The 12,620-nt window shown below is 31.7% G+C and overlaps 1 protein-coding gene and 1 long non-coding RNA gene across 2 annotated transcripts in view; one reads left to right on the plus strand and one right to left on the minus strand.

Moving 5' to 3' along the window:
- LOC110109867 (porphobilinogen deaminase, chloroplastic) lies at nt 1-8,596 on the plus strand. Its single transcript, XM_020841075.2, has 5 exons — nt 1-316; nt 2,058-2,463; nt 4,393-4,596; nt 7,432-7,609; nt 8,215-8,596. The coding sequence occupies exons 1-5, from the start codon at nt 108-110 to the stop codon at nt 8,325-8,327; spliced, it is 1,110 nt and encodes a 369-aa protein (XP_020696734.1). The 5' UTR covers nt 1-107; the 3' UTR covers nt 8,328-8,596.
- A 1,039-nt stretch (nt 8,597-9,635) lies between these two features.
- LOC110103738 overlaps nt 9,636-12,620 on the minus strand; it is a 34,071-nt gene continuing 31,086 nt past the window's right edge. Inside the window, exon 3 of the long non-coding RNA XR_003701201.1 lies at nt 9,636-9,992. This is a non-coding gene — a long non-coding RNA (uncharacterized LOC110103738). The remainder of the gene's footprint in view (nt 9,993-12,620) is intronic.

Genomic DNA, 12,620 nt, shown 5'->3' on the forward strand with positions numbered 1-12,620 from the left:
TATCTGTTAAAATAAACGTTGTACGATCTATCCCCTATCTAAACTAGTCCAAAACCCCCCGCCAATCTGTTAACCCCAATCCCTTCCAGCTGCGCACTGGATGAGCCATGGCGAACGTCTTCACCATGAGATCCGCAATCCAGCACCCTTTGCTCTCCTCGTCGGCCAACTTCAGGCCTTCTCACCCGACTCTGTCTATAAGGTCGCAGCCGGCCCGACCTCGCCGCAGGAATGCCGCGGCCATCAGAAATGCCCTAGTCATTGAGCAGGAGGTCGATGCAAAAGTCTCCCTTGTGAGAATCGGCACCAGGGGGAGGTGAGCTCTGCTGATTCATCTTTTATTTTCTATTGTAAAGCTCATTCGTCTCATTTGTCCATCATGTAATAGTTCAGGTTGCATTGTCCTCGGCCTTCCAATGAGAAAACGGTGGTTTGAATCTCTTAAAAAAAAAAAAAAATTCATGTAATGTTGATTAGTGTTGCGTAGAAAAGTCTCGTTACAATTCACTATTATGAGTCTTATGACCAGTTGTACTGGTATTTATGGACGGAATTCAACAATAGAAATGGGCATGTGTTCTTTGAAATGTCTTTGTGCATTTTGACAGGTCAAAATGTAGATTTTTTTTCGCTCACATTGTTGTCTGCTTTTCTATTACAGCTTTAGTTTGTTCATGCCTTCTGGCTCTAGTTTTGGTTTTTATTATCTATTTTTTATCGTCATGGTTCTCTTAAGTTTGATTTCCTTCAGTATCCTCAGTTCTCTTCTATAATATTTGTCCTTCTTTATGCAACTTTCCTTCTTGTGTTTGCTTAGAATTTTGTTTGGTCTTGATAGAGGAAATTTTTTATATATATTTATTGACTGATTATAAGAATCTATATATAAGCATACATGATGAATACTAAAAATGAAAATAATAAAGAGGAGGATACCCTCAATTATGAGGATATGAGAACATATCTTTGTAACATGTGATTCTTCTAACATAGCACTTTCTAATCTAGAAAATTTCTAGTATAATACTTCTCCTCAAGGTGGAGCACAATATCAATGGGTTCCATTTTATTAAAAAAAAAAGTAGAGGGCCCAAAGCTTTGGTAAAGATATCAATTAAGTGATGGTCTTTCTTTGAGAGAATTGCGTCCTGATGAAGTGATAATCTACTTTAATGTGCTTGATTCTTTCATAGATAGAATTGTTTGTAATGTTGATAGATGTCTGATTGTCACAGTTTAGGAGCTGTGTTACAAGAAAACTATATTCTTGTATTTGAGTTTTAATTCATTATTTTGTAGATAGAATGAGCCATAACCTTGTATTCAGCTTGATCAATGGACTTTGCTACAACAATTTGCTTCTTACTTTTCAAGACACGAGTTTTCCAATAAGAAGGCAGAAGATGTTGAAGTGGATTTTTGATGCTCAATAGATTTGACATAGTGGGCAACACAAAAAGCTTCAATCTTTAAATATGTATGTTTTTGGATGGGTTAGACATTTTCTTGGATATTTTTTAAGTTATCTTAGCATCCTTAGGATAACATGTCAGTGTTTTAGTTGTGTTTTACACAATGACACTACATCCATTATGACATTACATAAAAAAAAAGTTATTTATTTGAAATCTTCCATGTTGTTCGATTACCAAAAAGTTATTATATGCATGTAACCATGCAAGTACTTGTTTTCTTTAAGAGCAAAGCCCACTTAACTGCCCCAAATTTTATGCAAATGAAGCATAATTTTGATTTATGGTTCCTTGTTAATCTCTTTAAATTAAGAAAAAAAAAGTTGTTTTAACATGCCAAACGGAATTATGAATTTACTGAAAATGTACTGCAAAAATTCTTATTAATCTTCTGTTTTCTGATTATAGTCATCTTAACTTCTAATTATGCTAAAATTAAGTTTCATTTTATTTCCCCGCAAGAAAATAATTTTCATGTAATCCCTTGTTCATCTGTTATTTACTTAGTTTTTTGGAATTATTCTTTGTAAATTAATTTTCTTGTGCTTGCTTAAATAGTTTCTTTTTGATCTCTGTGTAGGACAGTCCATTAGCGCTTGCCCAAGCTTTTGAGACTCGAGACAAACTTATGGCAACACACTCGGAGCTAGCTGAAGAGGGAGCTATAGAAATAATAATAATTAAAACCACAGGTGATAAAATCCTTGATCAACCACTAGCTGACATAGGTGGTAAAGGTTTATTCACAAAAGAGATAGACGAGGCCCTTTTGGAGGGTAAGATTGACATAGCTGTACATTCGATGAAGGACGTTCCAACTTATCTTCCTGATGGGATGATATTACCATGCAACCTTCCTCGAGAAGATGTAAGAGATGCGTTTATATCTCTGACTGCAAAATCACTTGCGGACCTTCAACCTGGAAGTGTTGTTGGAAGTGCTTCTCTAAGGAGACAATCTCAAATTCTCTACAGATATCCAAACCTCAAAGTAAGTCGGGCACTAGATGGTTGCAATTAAAATTGTGTATCATTTGGTAACAAATTTTTAGAAATATTACACTTTGTGCCCATAAATGGATAGATGCTAGCAGAGGCAGTTTTTTCATTCTCTTACTTTGATCTTAATAATGTGCCATGACTTAAGCATGCAATTGGTGCTATTGTTTGACCTTCCATGAATACATGCCATTCTTTTTGAGAAAAAAAAAACGATTAAATCTCAAAATTATCCCTTGATTATTTGTGTGTGATCATTTTAGCCCCAATGCATCACATGTTTAGCTCTGATATATCACATTTATCCAATATAATCCCCCGATTATGCAATATTAATACAAAATGGTCCCTTTTATAAAAATTGTGATAAAATTGATCTCAATTTAGTTTCATGACTATTTGGTTTTAATTTTATAAAGTTGACAGATTAATTTGGAGAAATATGATGCTTTGAACGCTCATTTGCAGGAAGATATACTTTCTCTTGTATCAAAGAAAAAATGCAATATTTTTTGTTTTGTGTAAGATAATAGAATTTAACTTAGACATACAATAGGTGCTTAAAAAGGGAATCGCAATTCTTGGTAAATTAGATTTCAAGTCAGCGTCAATGGGTTTAGCGCAAAATTTGGTGAATTTCAACTGATTTGTTCAGATGCTTTTAAATAGCTAGCTATGTTAGTACTGAAACAATTATAGGTTTTAACGGAGAATCCAGTGCGCACATAGACAGGCATAGCATTTTAAAATTCAAACATGAGAATGCATTGGACAAAAAAAGGTTGGGAATTAATGTCACTTTGGCAGATAACTGTAAAATATTTTTTCAAAGTTCATGAATTGGTGGTGAAATAGGAAAGTTCCTTTAGTGTTAATATGGAACATGCAAACTTGAAATTGGAGGTGTTCTTAATTTGGGTGAGTTTTATGGAGTGACAAAATCAAAACAAACCATCATTTGGCCACATACAATTGTAGCTTGCCTTATGTTAATCTTTTTTTTTGTAAGTTTGAAGTGAGGCTAGGAATAGTGGTTTCATCTATGCACTTCGTTGCATGAAACTAGTTAAGCTAATTATATATTTCTCATTTAGCTGTTGTAAATGATTAGCAATTTTTACAGAATCCCTATGATCTTCATATTGTGATACTTGGTTTCAGTAAAAAAATTAACTTATATATGCCAACATATTCCTATTTTTCTGACTATGTAATGGGTTGAGTTTTTCACTTCTCGTTGAAATGCACTCTGTTTAAGGCTAATCACATACTTGAACATCAGAAAGTGTGCCCATTAAGTAGTTTATATTGCGAACTATACCCTTGTCTGTTTTCAGTGTTTCTATGGCCTGTCAATCTTTCAAACTTAGGTTTAGAAAGAAAGAAGAATTAAAGGTTATGAATTCCTGTAGAAGGCAGTTAACAACCATCCTTAGAGGTATACCCTTACCATTGAATGTTTACATGACAAGTAGATGAGTTAACGCCTTCATTTATGTATTTTTGGTGTAGCTTGTTAAAGCCCATGAGAAATATGGGTAAATTACCACGTTATTAAAACTCTAATGCATCGTTTGGGACAGCTTTTTAATTGCTTTTTAAAACAGCTTTTTAGTTTAAAAATTAAAATTTGTATACTAGAAAGCTTCTTTAAGAAGCAATAAGAAAGCCGTTCCAAACGAAGCCTAAGTCCCTTGTTCGCTTGATAAATGTAGAGTTATACCTCAGTTTGGATAGTTCTAGGAAGCTTAGATCCTATAAATTATCCAGGACATCCGTGATATTACGCATCTCATTTTACCATTATGTACTTATTTTATCTCTCTGCGTGGCAGTAAGTTTACTTACAGTTTTGACGTTCTTGTTTATTGTTGCTTCCATATGAATTGCATCAATGTGAATTGCGTTTAGTGTTATTCAGGTTGTTAATTTCCGTGGCAATGTTCAAACAAGGTTGAGGAAACTTGATGAAGGGGAGGTTCAAGCAACATTATTGGCATTGGCAGGTCTCAAACGGTTAAATATGACCGAGAATGTCACAGAAATATTATCTATAGAAGAAATGCTCCCAGCAATCGCTCAAGGCGCTATTGGGATAGCTTGTAGAAGCAATGATGATACGATGGTACATTCCACAAAACTAACATTTCTTTCAATCAAACTAATAATTACTTAATTAGGAATAAGTATTCCACTTAGGTTTAACTAACTCTACATTTATGCAAGATCTACAAATCCCTCTTCCGTATCAACATTATAGAAGCCTCCTTAGTTGCTGGATATTACATTATTAAATTTAAGTCAATTTGAAGTGATAATTACAGTGTTATTTCATGCGATTACAGTTCAGATAGGTTTGGGTACCGTATAAGTTGATTTTTTATCACCTATATTTGGAAGTAAAATGACGAATAGTTGAAAGTAAAATGATCTTGTGTTTTATCAGTATTTTCTTTGATTGCTGATAGCTAGTATTACTTCATAATAATTGGATATAAAACTTCTAAAGCTACTTGAAGAAACAAGTTGTTTCCAAGCTTTCTGTTAACTTGGTATTATGGAACCCATTTGTAAGTTAAGATTATCTACTAGATACATGCTATTATTTTGCATAAAATTGCATGTTTCTTCTAGGATAGGCATCACTGTTTCATAATCATAGGCATGTTGCAGTTTAGTTGCTGTGCGCAATAAATTTATTTTGTCCATAGTAGTTAAAAATCAAGCTAAAAGATTTGATTATAAAGTGATATTAGTGAAATTTTTCTTATTTTTTTCTTGGGAACTAGCTATCACTTCATTGATGTTTCTTTTAAGGGTAAATTGCAAATAGGTTTCTAAGATTTAGGTTACTTCATATAGATTAATGAAGTGAAGTTAAAGTTATAATTTGTGATTATTTATATAATAGACTTTATACTAAAGAAGAAGAAAAAGAGAATATAATATATAGAATGACTAAGGTAAAAGATAATATATTTAGGAATTTTGATCAAATTAGATGAATTATAAGTGAATATAATAGAATTTTGGTTAAATATAAAAACATCAAGGAAAGTTGAAAATGTTGCTTTGAGAAATTAATAAATAAGAGACTAAATGGAAAAATTATTTTGAAAAAACATAATGAATAATAGGGAAAATGATCAAAATGGTCCATTGACTTTTATGAAAGACTAAAATGATTCTCAATTATATTAAAGGACCATTTTGACCTCTCAACTCATTAAGGGGAATCAAAATAGTTCCACCATGGGACTATTTTGGTTCCTTTTTAGGACTTGATGGACAAAAATAGTTCTTTAATATAGTGGGGGTCCCATTTTGGTCATTTTTCTCATGAATAATATAACAAAATCCATTATACTTTGATTAAAAAAAGGAACTAGCTCTGAAAAAGTAAAACTTTATGTCTAGATGAGATATATATCAAAATTTGAAGAGTTATGAGAGATATTTTATTGATTTAATTAGTACATCTTTTCAATATAATTTAAAGACTAAGAAGATGTTAAATGATTTGAGAAGAAGCATTTTGACACTAATATTTAAGAATATATGTGATGTTTAAAATTATGCTAATGGTAAATGAATCAAATTTATGAGTCATGGAATGAAATTATGAGAGTGAATAATAGGAAAAAAAAGAGCGAACAATATAACATAAACTTAAAAAATTACAGTAATTTTAGAAAATATATTTAATTTAATAGTAGAAAAATCGACTTAGAAGTAACTTTTGTATTAAATAAATGATGGAGCCATATATAGATAAAAAACGATCTTTAGGAGGCATGTTATTAAGTACCATGAGAAGTAATTTGTTGCTTTTTTAAGATAAAAAGGTGCGTGTCGAAGATATGTGACGATATTAAAGATATATATGATGGAGCTTCAACTAGTATTAAAGTAGTTAGGGAGTGATCCTAGAGTTTTCAATTACCATATGCCTTAGTTATTGATCAACATTGAGTTTATAACCTTTTAATTTCCTATGAAGATGCTTATAAAAGTTATTCAAAGTGAGGGGCTTTGGTGTGTTTTTTACACAGGTGATAGTTTTACTTGGTGAGACATTGATGTAATGGTGGGTAGACTTTGGGTGTAAGGATGGGTACGACTATTTTTTATGGTGTATACGAATAGAAATGAAGATATTGGAAGTTGTTTGGAGTTTGAAAGTATTTAAAAAGGCAACCTTCCAAAGGTGTCCGAGAGCTTTCAAGTGGGAGTTGGAATTTAGATCATGGCTAAAAGTGTGGTTTATGGGATTTTTTTTTTTGGGGAAAGTTTAATGGGTTGAGAGCTTTAATCGAGTATGGCTTGTTTAGGAGGTGCTAGAGTATTAGAGATAAGGATTTGCAGTGCTTGAGGGTTACTTAAATGGGTAGAGGTTGATGAAGAATGGATAAATTTTTGAGCTGTTTGGAAAGATCTTACAAAGGATGGATTTTCCTTTGCATGGAGTGGAGGTAGTTTGGAGAGCAACTCCAACTCAAGAGAGGTAGTTATGGATATACCATAAATAGTAATAAAATGAAGACAAATAAAAAACAAAACAAAGATAATAATTTAACTCTCACCAAAGTGTTGGGTTGAAGAAGACCGCCTAGTTAATTATCAAGAATCAGCTACCATGCTTCTTCAAAGAAGAAAATATTCTTTCGAATACCGAAGTCATTCATGAATTCTCCTTATTTTACAACCATCCTTACATAATATAGCCAAGGCATGATTAAATAATCAAAAGACACTTAAATGAAGTCTTATTTTCAAAGTGACCTTTAGAATTTCAAGGGGGAACAAAAAATTTTAATGCAGCTCATAACTTCATTTGGCATGACGGAGAAGCCATAAATGCTGCTCAAAATTATGAGGGTGATAATTAAACAATGATGACGAGGGTGATAATTAAACAATCTTTTATTAAGTCCACATACTATTTTCTTTCTTGTGACAGGTTAATTACTTAGCTCACTTAAATCATGAAGAAACAAGACTAGCCGTTGCTTGTGAAAGGGCATTTCTGGAGACTTTAGATGGCTCCTGTCGAACTCCAATTGCAGGCTATGCGCATAGAGATGAAGATGGAAACTGTCTTTTTAGAGGTTTGGTGGCTTCTCCTGATGGAACTCGAGGTAAATGCTGTTTGGCTACTTGCATTTGAAATTTATGTTTTAGAAAATACTAATTATGCTTTTGCTTCTTTTTAAGTGTGTAAAATGCAATTATAACTTTTATGGAATTTTTAAGGTATCTTTATATTTTAAAATCTATTTTGATTTTTAACTACATCCAACTAACTAACTAATGGAATTTAGTTATGGATTTACATCCATACCACTTTATTTCATGCTATTTATATATCTAACACTCAAAACATTAATATTATATGCCTACCACCTATATACAACTTTAATATCAAATATAACACTTCTATAATTCATTTCTCTACCATTCGTACTATCCTATAAACTTTAATATTTCATTTCATGCACCCAAATTTGCTCTATGAGTGGTAGGCATGTAATATTAATGTTTTGAATGTTAGATATGTAAATAACCTGAAATAAAATGGTATGGATGTAAATCTCCCATTTAAAAAAGTCATATTTTTTTCAAAACGAATACTCTAAACTTCAAGCAACCGAATTAGCCCTCAAACCTATTGCAAATCTATACTTTGAATTTGTTTTATTGCTTAAATTTTATCTGATAAATCATTAAATTTTGGTGTTAATAGTTCTGGAGACTTCAAGGAAAGGGCTTTATGCTCTTGATGACATGGTTGCCATGGGTGAAGATGCTGGAAAGGAATTGATCTCCAAGGCTGGGTCAGGCTTCTTTGATTGGTAATGGCTTTTCAGAGCTGAATTGGCAGTTCTTCGGCTTTGCTTTCAAAAATATCCATTCAAGGATATTTTTTATTAGGCTCTAAGGAGTTGAGATTTATTGTTGTAACTGTTCTATTGTGTTTCTAATGTTTTTAGCTTTTTTTTTTTTTTATAAATTTTGTTTCAAGCCCAGATCCTAACTATGTATGATTCTGTGAAAATATGTTGCATCTTGTTTGAAGCTTTAACTGTATCGGCGGTTCTGTGCTAAATAACTTCAGTTGAGATTTATTTGTTACTTGCCACTGAGCCAAATTGCTGATCAGAAGCTTTATCATTGATCTCAACCCTTAGTTTAGCTTAAAGGGTGATTGATGGGAGAGCACGGTTGGAAACCCCTCTTCTACAGTCTCGCCTCTTCAGTGGGGCAAAGTAAGTGTGGACAGATGCCGGTGGGTGGCCTCGCTAGATTCCGCCGAGGGATTAGTTATGTCGTCAAGCATTCCCTTTGGAGTGACAGCGGGTTAATATCCCGTTAAAAAAAAAATCATAAATTTTTGCAAAAAACCCATATATATTTGGTTATATAAAAACTATCTTTAAAATTGAATAGATCAAGGTGAGTCATATACACACGTGCACTCTTATTTGTGTGGTAAGTGGGGTTGTTAACGATTTGATTTGATCTGTGTTAGAAGTAGATTGATATCATATCGATGGAGATTAGTTATGTGTTTGTAATAGCTGCAGTGTTTTATAAAATGATTGTGAAGTTACTATAGAGAAAGCAATTTTATTATTATAACTTTAGAAATTAGCTTTCATCACAAGATTTTTAAAAACATCTAGAAAATAAAAACCAAATAAAATTTTAATTGATGTTTTAAAAACAAAGCAGCCAAAAAAATTATTGCAAACAAACTCCAAGTTGGCTCAAATTAGATTGTGAATCAATTTTTATTGATTTCAGTAGGCTCAGGTCAAATTGATTTGATTTTGAGTGGGCTTGTTTCAAATTGAGTTGGCTTGATGTATACTTAATTTATTTTAATTTTAAGTTGATTCAAAATATTATTAAAATATTATAATATAACTGATATACTATGAAAAATAAATTTATAATTTTAATTAAACGATGAAAATAAACCAAAAATGATGGAAATTGAGATATTTTTTATTTCTAAATTACAATCTTTAAATCAATCTCTAATAATCAATACACAATGAATTAGAGTTCTACTTATATAAATTGCTTTCTATTACATAAATTTTGCAGCTAAATATTAAGATATTAGTTTTAAATTATAATGCCCTTATAAAATTGAGATGATCAGTGGAACTGTGAGATGAAAATTTTTAAAAATAAACTGCTATAGTACAAATAAATTATGTCATGTTCAAATTCCAATCTATACTAAACGAAACCAATGAATATTGCCTCCAAAAAAGGCAGCAAAAGCCAACAAAAAATCCGGCAGCAAGGGAGTGAGGCAACAACCAATAAGATGCAGCGCAGCTCTCCGCACTTTGAGACCCCCCAAAAGACGAAATTATTACGTGCGGTCATCGGATACCGTCCAGAGGCCAATCAAGATGCACCACATCATCAATATGCTGTGTATCAGATGACATGATGCATCTTGATTGATCTCCAGACAATTCGGTGATCACACAGAATGATCTCTCCCTAAGAAAGCAGTTCAAAGAAGTGGAAGTTAGTTCCTGACAAATAGTAAAATAAAAAATAGAGATTATGGTTTCTTAGAATAGCTTTCTTATTACTTTTAAAAGCAATTTTTTAATTTTTATACTACAAAATTACTTTAAAAAGAATAAGAAATTTGTCCCAAACGAAACCTATATGTATACAAAAAAATTATATTTGAAAATTTGCGCCCAACTATGTAATATGGTTTGTAAGTTTTAATTGTCTCATGCTTTTATTATTAATTATTCATCTCAATCATAAGATAACTTTTAATTGAGCTAATCTATAGAGGTTAAGTACTTAGCTTATAAGCAATTTTTTATTTATGATTGAGAAAGATATATCACTATTAACTTAAAAAGAGATGGTGAGGTGAATGATGACAAAATCAATCAAGATTCTATGATTATTTCATCCTAGGATATTTTGGACCCTATTCTACTTTATTAGCGAAAGTAGTCAAACCAATATGAAGCATAGTAAAATATGAGACTTATGATTCTACCTTATAATAGGACAGCTCGTGCAATCATCTCGAGAAGCATGCCACCACACTAAAAGCACCCAAGTGCATCAAGTATAATAAATTGAAAAGTGTATGAATACAATGAGCAAATGCATCGAAATTGCATCATGTAGGCACATAAGAAAATGCAAGAACATATTGGAAAATGTGCCAATACTATATAAATGCAACAAAAAACATACAAGTGCATCAAAAGATTTGTCAGTACATTGAAAGAATGCAAGTATAGTATGTAAATATATTGAAAAACATGCAATTGTATCATATAAGCAAATTAAAAAGTGCTCATGCATATTAAAAAAAAGTGTACAAATATATTGAACAAATGCAACGAAAAATATTTGTGTTCATCTAAAAGCATGCAAGTGCATTATGAATACAACAACAACAACAACAACATCAAGCCTTTATCCCACTACGTGGGGTCGGCTACATGAATCCTTTTTCTCCATTGTGTCAGATTAAAAGTCAAATTCTCTATTGCAAGTGCATTATGAATATGCAAAAAAAAAAAGCAAAAACATGCTGAAAAACTTGCACGACACATCCCATTGTCAAAATCAATTTTCGATCTTATGTGCTACGACTAACATGCTTAATGTTCAAGCATAAAATTTGATAATATTGAGCGAGCTATCAATATGTTGAACAAAAATTTTCTTATTTTAAAAATTATGCAATTACTCTTCAAACTTCAAAGTCTACCACTATCTTAAAAATTTTAAAATGCCTTTTGAAAAATCAAATACACTTGCATGTGCTCTGACAAAATATATCAACTCCTAAATTTGAGATTAGAGAATATTGGACTAGTTAAAATAAAGAATAAGTCTAAATTATATTCATCTCGAAACATACAAGTGCATAGTGCATATGCATCAAAAGACATAAAATACATTGTGTAAATGCACACAAAATATGCATGTCCTTTAAATCATGTACGAGTCCTTAAAATCAAGTTTTTCTGCATGCGCTTCAACAAGTGTACTACACTTTCAAACTTCTTTGAGAATATCGCGTGGAAGATAAATCAAATGAACTTAGAACATAATTGATCATATGCAAATAAATTGGCGAAGTTGATATAGTCGGAAATAATAAAATGAAAAAGAGTTCCCAAATGACAAAAAATTCCATGAGCAATAAATCATAGGATGTACTTAATAGGGCATAAAATCTTTTGTCAACTAAGGCCAACTCAAATGAGTTCTCTTATACAAACATTCAACCTATGTCTACAAAGTTCTCTTGGATGAAGCAACCAATGGTTACCAACAAAGAGCCTCCGGTCAAATTGGGCATACTATTTATGTAGATAAAGACACAAAGTAGACTAAAGTCTATGACAACTGGATATAATGGAACAATATGATCATGATTGAGTTCACATCATCCTCTTACCATCCACTTTAAATTTATGGCGGTAAATTTCTCAATCTTAAATCAAATTTGATGCTAATATATGGTAAATACTTAGTTTCTAATGACTAGCTTTAATCACAAGTTTTTTCTAGTCACCACAAGGGTAATTAACTATACATAGGGGTTTGCTTCTATGAGAAATTTGAAATCGTATCATAAAATCATCATGAAATGCGGGCGAAATTGTTAGGTACCATCTTATCTGCAACATAAAAACCTCTTAGTAAGCCCGAGGCATAGATTTTCGGAGCCCACATCCAAGTAAACCTTAGAAAAGTTCACACTTAATTTTAAGGATATCAAACATATATTATTATATTAAATAATTTGTTATGATGTATATGTTACATGAGAAGCTTACAACCATTAAAGCTTGATGGACTTATTAAGAATCACTCCACAAAGGAGCTCAAGATGCTTAAAAGAATTCAACAAATGGAATAATAGCTCAAAGTCGTCAGTAAAGTCATAGATTATACTATATTTTCTTAATACATATATAAGAGGTTGACAGTTAAGCATGTTCATGAATAATACACTTATTTTTCAAATCTCACTTAATTTCGAATTGATTTGATCAACTTCATAAGGGAGGGAACTACGGCTTTTTGATTAATTTCCTAATATTTATAATCAAAACAAATAAAATTAATGCTGAA

Source organism: Dendrobium catenatum, unplaced genomic scaffold, assembly GCF_001605985.2.
Source record: "Dendrobium catenatum unplaced genomic scaffold, ASM160598v2 fragScaff_scaffold_716, whole genome shotgun sequence".
In the NCBI taxonomy this organism is placed as follows: domain Eukaryota; kingdom Viridiplantae; phylum Streptophyta; class Magnoliopsida; order Asparagales; family Orchidaceae; genus Dendrobium; species Dendrobium catenatum.